The sequence below is a fragment of the Falco biarmicus genome, chromosome 7, assembly GCF_023638135.1.
Source record: "Falco biarmicus isolate bFalBia1 chromosome 7, bFalBia1.pri, whole genome shotgun sequence".
Lineage (NCBI taxonomy): Eukaryota > Metazoa > Chordata > Aves > Falconiformes > Falconidae > Falco > Falco biarmicus.
This window is the reverse complement of record NC_079294.1, coordinates 9,687,879-9,702,270: the sequence shown is the minus strand read 5'-3', so window position 1 is coordinate 9,702,270 and position 14,392 is coordinate 9,687,879. Positions and strand designations below refer to the sequence as shown.

The 14,392-nt window shown below is 55.5% G+C and overlaps 1 protein-coding gene across 2 annotated transcripts in view; it reads right to left on the bottom strand.

Annotated features, from left to right (window-relative positions):
* Positions 1-14,392, bottom strand: part of LTBP2 (latent transforming growth factor beta binding protein 2) — a 73,963-nt gene that overhangs the window by 12,813 nt on the left and 46,758 nt on the right. Inside the window, exons 9-21 of one of the 2 annotated variants that reach the window (XM_056347062.1) lie at positions 12,484-12,558; positions 8,419-8,541; positions 7,851-8,015; positions 6,786-7,016; positions 6,192-6,214; positions 4,702-4,741; positions 4,233-4,325; positions 3,043-3,168; positions 2,731-2,859; positions 2,283-2,402; positions 1,231-1,350; positions 900-1,022; positions 576-701 (exon numbers count right to left, since the gene is read on the bottom strand). In XM_056347062.1, the coding sequence (XP_056203037.1) occupies positions 576-701; positions 900-1,022; positions 1,231-1,350; positions 2,283-2,402; positions 2,731-2,859; positions 3,043-3,168; positions 4,233-4,325; positions 4,702-4,741; positions 6,192-6,214; positions 6,786-7,016; positions 7,851-8,015; positions 8,419-8,541; positions 12,484-12,558 (1,494 nt within the window). Of the gene's footprint in view, positions 1-575; positions 702-899; positions 1,023-1,230; positions 1,351-2,282; positions 2,403-2,730; positions 2,860-3,042; positions 3,169-4,232; positions 4,326-4,701; positions 4,765-6,191; positions 6,215-6,785; positions 7,017-7,850; positions 8,016-8,418; positions 8,542-12,483; positions 12,559-14,392 lie in introns of both variants that reach the window. The other variant, XM_056347063.1, reaches the window with a different exon arrangement.

The window sequence follows — 14,392 nt, the reverse complement described above, 5'->3', positions numbered from 1 at the left end:
TGGGACAGAACACTCTCGTGTCTCAGCAACGCAACCGACGCAGATCGACGCTGGTGTTAACTCTCTGCCGTGCATACCTGGCACAGCAGAGCCCTTGAACTAAGCTTTCCTTTTTAAACATGTCCTAGTCACCTTAGAGGTTGGGGAAAAATGATGAAACCTGGGTGCCTACAGTCTTTCCACTGGCTGTGGACTCAAGGTTTCTCCCTCTGTTGAGGACCTACATTTGGGGCACACAGTTCTGAACTGAACCACACACAGCTCCTCTCTCCCCATGTTTCCAGGCCTCCTGTATTCTTCTGGCCTTTGTCAGCATTCCCCAGGTCATCATTAGTCCTGGAGTCTCGTCAATGAGTCCTTCCCCCCCATCCCTTTTCTGCATGAGGAAGATCACTTCCCTGATGCTCTAGGTGGCATCTGCTTGCAGCCCCCCATGCTCTCTGCTGATCACAGAGCTAAAGAGCTGGAGAAGGATTCTGATGCCAAAGAAGTCCCCAGGCCCCACCAATAACCCAGAAATGTCTCTTCCCTCATTCCCTCCAGCACCCGCTCCTCTGTCCCTGGGAAAGGGATACCTTCACACGTGCTGCCATCCCTGGAGACGGTGTAGCCAGCATCACAAGCCATGCAGGAGTAGGAGCCTTCGGTGTTGAGGCAGAGTCCAGAGGGACACGCAGCCTGGGCCGTGCACTCATTGATGTCTGCATAAGCACACAAGGCAGAGCGGGATGAATGGGAAGGATGTGGAGTAACCATGAAGGGGGGCAGGTGTGTTGAGAGAACCAGCCAACATGGTGACCAGGACTCAGGCCGAGCCAAGCGCTCAGGAAGAGCTTAGGGAAACCTCTGGACTGGGTGTGTGACACCGCAGATGGTCTGGACCCACAGCTCCCCTGTACCTTGGCAACTCTTTCCGTCAGGTGCCACCTCGTAGCCCCGGTGGCAGGAGCAGCGGAAGGAGCCATCCAGGTTGACACACCGTCCATGAGCACAAGTCCCCTCCACAAGGCATTCGTCAACATCTGTGTGACACAGCAAAGGGCAACATGGCACAGGAGGGTGCTCAAGGCCATCCCTGCCACCCACGCCCCAGGGTGCTGTGCCCTGGCCATGCAGGCTGGCTGCCTGCGGGAGAGGGGCGCTGCCTGTGCCCCTGCTCCTTTTGAGGCTTGCAGGGAGCACTGCCACGAGGAGTGAGGGTGCTTCCCAGGGACAGCCCAAGCTCCTCACCAATACATCTCCCATTCCTGGGCCGGTAGCCATCTCCACAGCTGACACACTTGTAGGATCCCAGCGTATTGACACACTTCCCGCTGCGGCAAGGGCTGGGATCCACACACTCGTTGACATCTGCCAAGAAACACACTCCTTTCAGGCTCCCAAACGTGAAGAGTGCAGCCTTCTTCAGGATGTCTCCTCCAGCTGGATCCTCAGAATCTCCCCCTCCAGGGGACAGCAATGACCAAGAGAAGGTAAGACGAGTTTGCCAGGGCTTGGGCAACACTTCTTATAGTTCCACTTATCAGTTAGGATCCTACACCCACATCTAAGGGCTGACACAATCCGGCAGCGAAACTCACTGCTGCAGGATGTTGCCAAGGCCAGGAATGTGCATAGACAGAGACAGGGATCAGAGAAGATCTCTGCAGGGCTGTTTCATCAGGGACTTTCATAACTATGATTAGGATGCAGCCTCCAGCTCAGGAAGTCCTTAAGGCAAGTGCTTTCCGGAGGCCATGGGGGGGAGCAGCATTCTGTGCATGCCCTGTTTCCATACTGCTTCCTAAAATAGTTTCCCACTCTCTGCTGGGGATGAGCTACTGAGAAAGGGGGATCTTTGATCGGGCACATTGTAAGTTCACAAGGTTGGATGGCCCAGGTCATGCCATGTGAATGGGATGCTCTGGGGGCAGGTGGCCTGGGTCTCTGCAGCCTGCTGTCCCTGCGGTCCACTTGCCAGCATGAGGGGCTGGGGATACAGTCAAGGCAGCGTGAAAATGGACGGGCATCTCCTCCCAGAATGGGAAGCTGTCACGGTCATGGGACATCTCCCTGGGAAGGTGGGAGAGGGTCTTGGGAGAACTCCCCTCTCTCTGCCCAGGAAAGGTTGTCCCTCCTGCAGGCAGAGGAGAGGACATGTCATCCTCAGGGAGGGCACAGGGCAGACAACCGTGGGGGTCCTTCATCCCTTCCAGGAGGAGACATGGAGCAGTGAGGAAAGGTGTTCAGCCCTGCACAGGGTGTGCTGGAGGGGCAGGGGAAGAGGGAGCAGCAAGCTTCACCTTCACACTGTCCTCTGGGGCCCATGGCAAAGCCTTCCTTGCACTCGCAGCGGTAGGAGCCAGGGGTGTTGATGCACCGCTGTCCTCGGCAGGTAGAAGGCTGCTCACATTCATCTCGATCTGGCAACAAATAGAGAGACAGTCTGGAAGTCTTCCCCCTCCAGCATCATGCTGTGAAGCAGTGATCAGGGCTGGCATCACGGGCTCCTGCCCAGCTCACCATGGGCAAGGTTCTGCCCCTCAGTGAGCAAGAGGGGGTGATCCCCATAGATCAGGCTGTCCATGGGCAGGTCTGCAGGGAAGGAGGGTGTACAGGTGTATGTGTGTGTGTGCAGGTGCATGTGCACTGTGTGCATGAGCACACGTGTGTGTGCACGTGCATGAGAGGGCAAGACGCTGGGGAGACCCTGGGGAGGTGACAGCCCTGTGCCAGGTGGACACCACTTACCCTCACAGCTCTGCTTGCCCTCTGAGACAGCCAGGATGTACCCAGAGTAGCAGAGGCATAAATATGAGCCCACGTTGTTGATGCAGCGACCTTTTCCAGCACAAGGATCTTTCAGGCACTCATCGTCATCTGTGCCCAGGCAAGGAAGGAAGACAGGCAGTCACCACCCGCAGCTGCCTGCCAGCCCCCTGCCAGCCCCGTGGTGCAGCAGGTGGGCAGGGGCTCAGCAGAGCTGCCAGAGAACCTTCTCCCAGGAGCCTGAAGGACCAAATGGTCCACTGAGGCCCGGAAGGCAGAGGAGATGCCAACTACCGATGCAGTGAAGTCGGCTGGGGTTCAACGTGTAGCCGGAGTGGCACAAGCAGCTGTATCCTTCTGGGGTGAGCACGCAAGTGCCGGCTCCGCAGGAGAGGGGTGAAGAGGCGCAGCCGCTGACCCCTGGGAGGAGAGAGCATGGGTTTGGGGGCAGCACCAAAACGGTGCACGGGGTCTAGTGTCTGCCCTCCGTCCCCAGCACCATGCCAGGGAGGCTGCTTTTCCCTTCCTGGAGAGCAATGCTGAGCCTGCTCCTCCACGTCTTCAGGCAGCCTGCACCCATAGGGCTGCAGGGAGGACCCGGCAGACCCTGCCACCTCCTCCAGCCTGAGCCTAGCTGGGAAGCCCCTGTCCCCTGCATGGCTCAGCTGAGCCCCAGCCCCACAAAAGGGTGGTAAGGAAGCCTCCTCCAAGGTGTGGGGCTGGCAGTAGAGCCAGGCACCTGTGAGGGGGCTCCTTTTAGGGTGACAGCAGGGGTCCACCACCCACCGCCCTGCTAAGTGGGGTGCAGGCAGCAGTGGGTAGGCAGCAGGGCACTGCACACCCCTCGGCACTGAGCTGGCCAGAGGTGGGGGGGGGGCCAGCCCAACCCCAAACAAAAGACTATTGAGGAAGAGACATTCCTTAGCAAGGTACCTCGGCCAGGCCTGCTCCCCAAGGTGCTCCAGCCCCCGGCGGAGGGCAGGGGCCACACTCCCAGACACTTAAGCAACCCTGGAACAACAGGGCCCTTGTTTCCAGCACAGTAAACAAGCCGCCCTGGGAGCCACATGCCTCCCCTTGCGCTCCCCCTTCCCGATGAGTCAGCTCCGCTGCGGGGGAAAACAGGGCCAAAGCCACCGGAGCGGGCGCGTGATCCCCCTCGCCTGGCAGCCACTGCTGCTGGGCAAGTGAGCTGCAGGCAGGGAAGGACCCGGAAAGCCAAACACTGCTCCCCGCGTGTGGGATCGCCCTCGTGCCTCCCCACGGCCAGGCGACTTTCCCTGGCTGGCAGCAGCCAGGACCAGGCTGGGATAACACCCCAGGGCGGTGGGGTGGGGACTTGTATTTGGAAAATCAGTGGGGGCATGTGGGAAGACAAGCGGGCTGGGGAAGGGGGAGAGCCCCTGGAAAGAGCTTAGGGCGTAATATCCCCATAGTGCCAGGCAGAGAGAGGAGAGAAATCCCTGAGAGCGGTGGAGACACACCTGAGCTCTGTGCTGGCATCTCTGTTGGAGCAGCAGCATCCCAGGTGGTGGTGGGGCCAGACTGGGGAGGACCACGCCAGGACTGCTCTTCCTCTGTTAAGGAAGAAGAGAGATGAGATCCAGCCCATGATCTCAGCTAGAGGTGCCTGCCCAGAGTTTACCTACGCTGGGTGTCCCCACAACCGCAGCCCTGAGAAAGCACATGGGAAGGGGCCACAGGGTGGCTGCAGCAACCTCATCATCTTGTGATTCAACACAGCCTCCTCCACCTTTCTGGAGATCCACCACCTCCCCGCATCCCTACAGCCCCACATCAGCCACCCCAGCGTGGTGGGGTGTCCCCCGTGCCACCCCACAGCCAGCCCAGCCAGGAGCCCGTCCTGCCCAGCGCTAGGGCTGCCTCCTCCATCCTCACTGCCCCCTCCTCTTCCCCATGATGTCCCTGCCCTCCCGCCAGCCAGGCGCTCACCTCTGCGCGTGGCAGGCTCTGCGGTGGTATCAGCAGCGCCCTGAGGGACAGAAACAGGACTGCCTCTATCCATGTGCATGTAGCTGGGATGCAGCATTCCCGAGACATTTTCCCACCCACCTCCTGGCTCCTCTTGCTCCCCAAGGCACTGTCCTGGGAGCAGAAGCTGCCACGGCTGGGTACATTTGGTAGGGCCACTCTGTCCTGACCACATCATCCTGAGCAAAACACAGCTCCTGGCTGTGCCCGGGGGGCTGCCCGCAGAGGGGCCATGCCAGCACACCGTGCAGGTGAGACCCAGGGCACGGCTACTGGGCAGGAGGCATCTCCACAAGGTGGCCAGGAAGGGCACAGTAAATCCTGCCCCAGTCACTGGCAGCTTTGGAGGGCTGAGGGCAGCCACCACTTTGACCTGACTCAAGAGTGCTACCTACTAGAAGGGTGCTTGGTGCTAGATGCTCTTTCTCAGCATCCCCTCCTGGCAAACCTATGGCTGCCAAAGGAGATGTTGGATCACAACTTGGGTCTCTGCTCCAAGGATCTTTCCTCAGTGGATGAAGAAAACAGGCAGTTGAGCAACATGAGTCCCAGACTAGCTCTGCTTCAAATTTGGAAGCTTTGGTTCAAATTTCTGCCCCGTCTTGAGATTTCTCAAGTGCGCTTGGCCAAGTCACTTCATGTCTATGAAGCAGTGATGATGGCATTGCTGCCCCTCTCTCAGAGGGGCTGCAAGTACATTCTGAGGGCTGGGCTACTATAGCAAGGGGGCACAGAGATGCTCAGGTGAGGTATAGCCAAACCTCTACTGACAGCAGGGATCAAGAGACACATTTTTCAGGTGAGATTCATAATAAAGAAACCCAGTCCTTGGAAAGCCTGGCAGAACATCAGCCCCCAGGCTGCTCCCATCAGACAGGGTGCATTCACACAGCCAGTGTCGGAGACACCCACCCTGACTGCTCCACTAGAGTTTCTGCTGCAACCACACCAGCATGGGGAGACCTGCCTGTAAGCTCGGCTTGATCACAACCCCGGGCTCTGTGAGAGGAGCACTCCCCAAGCTGACTGCAGCAGTTCCCCTTCCCCTGCTGCCCATCAGCCCTACAGCCAGGCCAGGCTGAGAGCAGGGAGTGAGCACCCACTCCTCAGCCAGCTGCACCCTCAGCCTCAGGTGCTACCCCAGCCCCGGTGAACACCAGCTGGAGACAACTCTGACCATGAACTAGTGCAGCAGAGCCCTCAGCTCTTGTTGGTTTGAGCTCATGGCCTCTTAGCATGGACTGAGTGGGCACATGGCGCAGTCCTTCAGCCATGGCAACTCAACCAGGCTGATAGGGTTTGCAGTTTGTATGCTGTTCCCTCCAACTGGAGCTACTTTGTCCCTTCAGTGCTCTCTCTGACCACATTTCACACCTCCCATCACCTATTTGTATGACATCCCACTTCCCACCATGGATGCACCCAGGTGTCACAAGACAAACCTTACTCACCTGCGCAGCAGGAGAAATGTCATCTGGAAAGTAAAACAGTGCATGGTGAGTAGAGACAAGGCAGGTAGGCATCCTCCTCAAACCTTGGCTGCCCTAACTTCACCCCACCTCTAAGACACTGCTGCTCAGTCCCTCACGCTCCTTCACAAGAGCTTGTTCCCAAAGCCAACGCGCCCAGATTCCTTTCCTGGCACTGCACAGACCCCAGGAGCTTCTGCTCCAGCAGGTGCTGGCACAAGCAGTTGGTCACACTTCCCTCCAGCTGGGCTGGCCAAAAGCCCAAGGTCTGCAGTGCCAGGGCTGCCACGCAGACCTGAGGTCCCAGTGGCAGCAGCCTGGCCAGCCAGCACCAACTGCAAGGATGCGGTTGCAGGAGCCTGAAACACTCAAATTCTTCTCCAAAGGCTTGAAGACGTGGTGTCTCATGCCCCAGGAACAAGAGTAGGGCTGAAGAACACCTTGTGTATTCATACAGATGTAGAAAGCCCTTATCAACCAGAAGTCCATCCATGGGGGCATGGCAGGACCTGGAAATTTGCCCACCCTTGCTAGGGGCCCAGATGGAGCGTCCTGAAGCAGTAGACCCCACACTACCCTCTCCTGCTGAGATGCCAGGGTGGGGGAATGCTTCCAGGATGCTCCCACGCAGGCTGTCCTGCAGTTGCTGTCTCCTTGCTGCCCAGTCCAATGACCAGTTGCTGCTCTCCCCGTGCTCTTCCAAGCTGAAGGGCAGCTCTTCTGCCTCTGCCTTCCTCATCGACAGGCGGATATCAGAGCTGGAGTAGGTGTAGCCATGTCCTGCTGGGCAAATCTCCTTGAAAGCTTCTGCAAGGGAAAATCAAATCAAAGCTTTAGAGGGCAGAGGTTGGAAGGAAGAGACTGGTGCAGGTGTCACCTGGCTTACCGCACCCAGATGTGATGGTGGAACAAGTGGAAGAAAGGAGTGAAGATGGACAGGCATGTATGCGAATGCAGATATCAGTTTCACCCATCCTATCATTTTCTGGAAATTTCTAAGGGTTAAATCTTATAGAAACACATCTGGGCTGCAGTGGGTGGATGCTTTGAGCAGAAGGAATCTGCTTACAGGGCAGGGTGGGTTTTAGCAGGCACTGGATGGTACTCCCACACGCGATAAACTAAATCTCTCCCCTGGGTCAGTACTGCTAGGAAGAGATCATGCCGCAGGAAGGTCCGAGCTGAGCGAGGCAGCAGATAAACCAAATCCCTGGTACCTCAGCACTGAGTGCTTTACACATCACTCAAGATGCTCTGCACAAACCATCTGAAGATTTTTCCCAGCCCTGAGGATTTCAGTGCTTTCCCTTCCATGCTACCTCATGCTGAGATATGCCAAACATCCTCACCTGGCTTTCATCCCAGCAGAAAGCGTATGAGAGACAAAAGGGTTGTCAAGCGAAGCCAGGCACAGACATGGCTGTGCTTTCCCTCTGGTATAGAGTGATTTCCATCAGGGATTTCTCTGTCTTCCCAGTATTACCCAGGTCTGCTTCCTGGGCTGCTATACCCATCTCACAGGCCAGCATTTGCACTGCTCAGCTCTGGATCATCCTGCATCCATCTGCTTGACAGCAAGTTCCGACAAGCCCAAACCCCAGTCCAACCAGATCAGGCGAAGCTGAAGTGGGCACATCTCACCTGAGCCGGGCAGGGGACACTCCTCGCAGTTCTTCCCCCAGCCCTTGCCGACACGGCTGCAGCAGCAGATCTGCTGGGTGATGTGGTGGGAGAGGGGGAAGGAGCACACGCCTCCAGCTGCTGAGCGGTAACACAGCCCCTGCTCCATTGACACCGCTTTGTCCGCTGAAACACAACAGCAGGGTCAGTGCTGGAGGCCAAGTTCCATCCTCTCCAAAGAGGGAATGGGGACACTTGGTCTCTCCCCATCTGGCCTTTTTCTGTCTGTGACCCCTGTCCTGTCCCGAGGGCTGCCCCATCCTCTCCCCAGAACACCCCTGGGCTCCAGCCATCAGGCCATGCCCCCAGCAGAGCCAGCCCCAAGCCAATCCATCTCCTGTGGGAGCTCTTGCAACCCAGGAGGCTGCATCCTCTGATGCTGCTCCACAGGCACATCCCCTCCAGCTCCGCAGTGGCCATGAGATGTCCATGGAGAAGAAGGGGACCCATCCTGCACACAAGCGTGGGACAGCACGTGGGGTCCTGCTCAGGCCCCTTCCCAAACTGAGGGGTTCCCTGGAGCACTTACAGATGCAATGGCTACGGGACGGGTCCAGCATGGTGCCAGGCTTGCAGGTGCAGCGGAAGCTGCCACGGGTGTTCACACACTCGGCATCTTTGCACAGGCCCTGCATCAAGCACTCATTGATATCTGTGGACAGGAGAGAGCCTGGTGAGATGTGAGGAAGCTGAGGGTGATCTGAGCCCCCTACCTAGTGCCTCCCATGCAGGTGCTGCAGACCAAGGTGGTCTCAGCCAGGCTGGTGTTCAAAGCAGCTTCCGCACCAAGCAGTGTGGTGGGGACCTCCGCAGTGACAGCAGTTTCACATCTGTGATGCAGAGCTTGATTGCTGCAGCTGCAGGGATGGCTTGTGAATGACTGCTCTGCTTTGTGATCCTCATGGAAAACAGATGTGGCCCCTATGATGAGCCACCCCGACAGCATCACTCTTACAGCCATCACGGTTGTTGTTTGCAGGTCCTGTCCTTTCACCCAGTCCCTGGTACTTCTTCTATGGGGCTGTCATCCATGGAGGATCCTTGCTGAGACACTCAGTGCCAGCTTGCAGGGAGGGCGGTGACGGATGCTCCTGGAGGTGGAGGGATGGTGGGCCAGGCTGTGGCTCACCGCTTTAGTGTCATCTTCTAGCAACAGGTTGAGCAAGCGGGAAGTTGCCAAGCTCAAGCCCTGCCTCAGGCTCTGCTCTGCCCCTGACGGAGCACGCATCAGATACAGCCTTCAGGAAGCGAGCTGGGCTTATCCCAGGGAAACACTGCCAGGCTCACCCGTCTGGCCTGTGGTAAAGCCTTTCCTACAGCACCACGTAGGAACAATGAGCTAAGCTGGAGAAGACAGAAACTGGCAAAAGTTCATAGGGGGAGCTTTCCTGGTGGTGAGCGAGGAGGAAGCCCTCCTCATGGATTGATGTAGCTTTGTATCTTCACTAAAGAGCCTGGCCTAGAAAGGTCAGTGTGCTGATGAATGTGCAGTGTCAGGAGGCACCAGCAGTGCAGGAAGAGCTGGATGGAAGCACAGAGTGGCAGGAGAGGGATGAACCTCAGTACCACCCTGGGACGAATCACAGAAACGTATACTACAAGAGGTGGGAACAGGCAGTGAGAGGCACTGGGCACACTCACTGCTCACAGGACAGCTGCAAGCTGCCAAGACCAAGAAATGCCAACACGATGCTAGGCAGCACATGCCAGACACTTTCCAAAGACACAAGTCAATCCCAATGCTAGCGTATGAGGCCCTAGTAAGACCTCAGGTGCCCTGACAGCACCCAGTGGTGCTCTAGAGACTGTCTCAAGATGGAAGGAGTGAAGAGGCAGGCTTCTGAGACAATTGGAAGAATGGAGATACTCGAAGAGCCTGACTGAGAGCAGCTAGGCTCAGGAAGGGCTTTCCCAGCAGTATCTTATTCTTCAGAGCTGAAGCATCAATGCTTGGTGGTGTCATAGAGCCAGCTATGACAGCTGGAGTTCAGGCTTCGTGACCCGAGAGGTCCTCCCTAGTCCTGTGCTCATAAACTCCCCCTGCTCACCCCACCAGCTGCCCCACAGATAGATGGTTGAGGCACACAGAAGCCATCAAGACCAGGTCATGATGTTCAGCCAGTTGGAAGTACCAACGCTATTGGGATGTGCAGCAAGCTGGGGAGGAACAGGATTTGGCTGCGCAATGTTTCCTGCTCCGTACCAAGCACAGGTCAGAGTTCATGAGAGCAGCCAGTGGCCACCCCGAAATGTGCTGGGAACCCCCCTCAGAGGTCTGGGCTCTCTGGAGGAGCCTCGGGGCTCATCGCTGTCACTCCCCGGCATGGTCAGAGCACTGTGTCATTCCAACACACCAACTAGAGGAATTGTTTGGCCTTCACATAAGCAAAGGGATTGAAGGGATTAGAGTAACGAAAACACAAAACAAACAAGCACCAAGGGCTGTGTTTTATGAGCTTAATTTAAAACAGGGCTATGTCCCAGCCTCAGTCCAACCCCTTCTATTCACTGGCAGCAGAGGAGCCCCCTGCAGTGGAAATCCCCATGGGGAACAGAAGCAGGCAGGTGTGCTTGGGGCCACGTGCTCCTACCCCCTGCAGCATGCCAGGGATGGGGCTAGCCCACAAGAAAAAGCCTCAGGGACCACAAACCAAGATCCATACGCTGTCTCAGCTGCTTTTTCCCACCCCACACAAGCCTGCCGGTGCTCCTCAGAAACAGACGTGCTGGGTCAGGCAGCCTGTGGTGGAAAGCTGCAGGCTGGTTTTCCCTGGTGTTTGGTGAGCAGAAAGGACCCGAGCCAGCAATAGAGACCAAGGATATATGGACACCCAGCTGCCTTGTGTGTGTCCTGCGCAGTGACCACTGTGCACGCACACCTCCCTGCCACTAAGCCTCCAAGACAACCTTTGCCTCATGTCTAGCAACCGCTTTATCACTTCCAGTGCCATCTTTCCTGCTGGTCCCAGCAGTACCGGGAGGTTCCGTAGCTGGATCTGCCAGTCTGCTCTGACTCATTGCAGCCTTGTTCCTCGTCAATGGGATGCAGCAAGGAAAGAAAAGTACATCTTGCAGAGATGAGCCATTTATTCCCCTGCTGAAAGGCAGCAGACAACCCCTTCTGTCCATACAGAAGAGAGGAAAGTGGGCTTCTGCCAGGGCCCTCCTCCCATCACTCACCCATGCTTTGACAACAGCCTGCAAAGCCAGAGCTCAGCTCCTTTCCAGCTCAGTTCTTTTCCTACAGCCAATGGCCTCAGGAACCATCAGCCCTGCTCCAGCCCCTTGGCTCCCCTCCTACCTGGGCTGGCAAGAGAAGACCTCATGTAGCCTCTCCCACAGTCTATCAGCCAAATTTCTCACTCTGGACCCTGAAGTGAGGTGCTGGGCTTCCTGACACACATCCCGCTGTGACAGCAGAGCTGGGAAAAGCACCCTGAGGCAGCAGAACGTCTGCAGAACAGCACTTCTCCAGCCCAGCTTAAGAAGGAGCACGCAGAAGCACAATTCTCCGGTTCGTGCTTTTTCCTGTGCAAAAACATCTTCCTAGCCAATTCCATGTTGCCATCTCCCTCTGCTCTTCTGAGCCTCTCCCTGCTCCAGAGGGGACACAAATCCAGAGCAAGCACTGCAGGTCTCTGCTTGCTGACATGAGTCCCTCCAGCTGCTCTGCTCCTCTGACTCCTATTCGATGTCTCGGGGTAGCTCCTCATACCCATAGCGCTGTCTGTGGCCACTTAAGGGATGAGATCTGAGCACCAAGGAGAATAGAAGCCATTGCATTGTTGAAAGTTCTCCCTCAGGACAGTGTGGGGAGGTTGAATCATTAATTAAGTAAGCATGGTGGAAAGTCCCAGCTAAAAGAGATGAGTCACTGGATTGCCAGCCCTGGATTTGCGTGGACGGGGCCCAGGCTCCCTGCTGCATCTTCGAGATGACACCTCTCAGCTTATCATGAATCATGAGGAGGGAACCATAAAATTCCACTTCAGCCAGAGCACGGAAAAACACAAGCACTGTGGGTCCAAGACATGGCAAATAAACATGAACCGGAGAGAAAAGTGGAGAGTTGGTACCTTCCTCATATGGAGCTGAGGGACTGAGGGAGTAAGCAATGGATAGACCCCAGTAGCGTGGGGCAGACAGGGCAGCCTGTCAGCACAGACAAGTGGCACACTCAGAACAGAAGGAATCACTCTTATGGCACCTTCCCACTTGTAACTGAACAAGCTGACAACCTTCCCAAATGTTTTCAGGCAACAGAATTTCTGTTGCTTCGGACTATGGGAGAAGTGTTTTTGCGCTGACACTTAGCAGAGCAGCAGCACATGTCCTGACTGGGTCAGTAGGGCTACACAGGTGAGTTTTCTTGTGCTGATGCAACCATCTGATGACTATGCTTATGAGCTGAGTCATGTAGTCCATGTTACCTGGTTTTTTTTCATTCTTGGTGAAAACACAGAGATTTTTATAAGGTGTGTTCTTTGCAGATCTATGTCAGGGAGCAGGATAATTGTACTTCGCCTGTGTAGATAACTACAGCTCTGAGAGTGGATGTGGGAGGGAGAGAGAGATATGAAAGCAGCATCCTTACCTTGGCAGTGGCTCCGGTTCAGCTTCTTATATCCCTGGGGACACTCCACCTGCCCGTTCTCAATCACAGGGTGTGCTGGGAAGAAAGAAAAGAGTGCAGGACATCAGCAGTAGAACAAGCCACCAGCATCCTATCTTGTCTCTGCCCTTCTTGCAGAGGGGAAAGGGTCGCCAGGTCTCCCTTGGATGGGTCTCCAATGACTCCCAGGGAAGAGGGAAAGGTGGGAGCAGCCACATTTCCCAAGCAGTGTCTTCTGCTGCTTGGCAGGTACCAACATGATGACCCAGAGGTGCTGCCTGCACTTCATGTCTATCGCTATGTCACCTGCTCCCAGGCCAGCTTGGATAGCCAAGTGGCATGTGACAAGGGGGATCAGAGTGAAAGGAATGACAGAGGTCCTTGACAAGATGCTGCAATAACAGCCCAGGGCCTGTTTATCATGTTCCCCTCTTTTTTACTGCATGTGATTTCCTGCCCTGATCACTCTCATCAAAGAGAATTTCAAATTGGTGCTTAAAATAGTTTTGTGGGTTTCAAAATGCCCTATAACCTGCACAATTAAACCTCTTCAAATTTTTTAAAAGCAAGTATAATGGCACCCATAAATTCCAAGGAGGTCAAATCTAGGCATCGTATTTTGGAGCAAGGGAAAAGGAATCCAGGAGGTGACAGGCTGGGAAGTGAGTAAGCATGGGGTGGGGTAGAAAGAAGGATGCTTTGCCTAGGGATGGGATTTTCCCAGGGTGGGGTTTCTTTTTTATTTTCTGGACTGTACACTTGGGAACGAGAAGTGCATGTATCAGCGAAGTGACTGTCCAGCTGTATTCCCACCACTTGAATTCCTCCTGCCTGGCATCAGTAGCTCACACCCTGGTGTCATACATGGAAAGCCCTCCATGGCAATAGCCACACTGGGGATCTGGCAGATTCCCAATGCATTGCAGCGTTCGAGAACCAGGGACAAACTGAGACCATCCTTGTGGCAGGAGATGGTCAGAAAGAGTCTGCAGAGGTTAAGAACTCAAACAGCACGCTGGGGATAGAAAACAGGCGTGTCTGTTACTCTTTGTCCTGGACACTTGGACTCCATAAAGCAGTTTAAAGCCATTCTAAGACACGTCTTGAAAGGCAAGAGACCAGCCTCCTAGGATAAAGGCACTTGGGAAATAAAAGACAGGAGAACAAGTTGTTCACCAGCCTGTACCAGGGAGGAGAACAGAAAGCTTGACTTCCCCAGGTACATTAAATGAAGCTACAAGGTTTTCCAGGTGCAGAGAGATCCTTAGTGGCTGGATGAATGACTGAGACAAAAAAAATCTGTTCACCGTCTTCAACAGTTCGGTTATGAATTGTAAGCAGAAAGTGCTTACAAGTATCTGCGTGTTAGGGGTAAGGGTGTTGCTGGTGATACTGGGAATTGCTGGGTACATTTCCAGCCTTCTGGGAAGGAAGAAAAACCTCTGGCTCATGGGCTTCAGGCTTAGTGCCCCAGTGGGATTCCAGGTCTTAGACCGTGGTCTGTGGGCTCGGGGCTGCCGACAGGCATTAGCTGTGCTTGGAAGCGTCTTCAGTCTCAGCACGATATGGTAACAGACTCTCAAATGAAGCAACATCATTATGTGTGAGCCCTCCGATGGGGAGCCAAGCGTGCCAGAGATCAAACAGCGACGATATGTGTCAGAGCCCCACTCCCTCTGTGAAAAGCCTTTGTGGAGAAACAGATCCTGGAGCATCCCTCTGCCAGATGCTGCCGAGGAGAGGGCAGAGCAGAAAATACCAGTGATGGGGGGTGAGTAAGCAGGTCTCGTGCCACGTCAGCACTCACATGACTCCAGCCTGCAGAAACCTGCAGCTCCTTACTGCAGCAAATCACTCGTGAGGCTGCAGACAAACGCCTGCATTTTGCAAA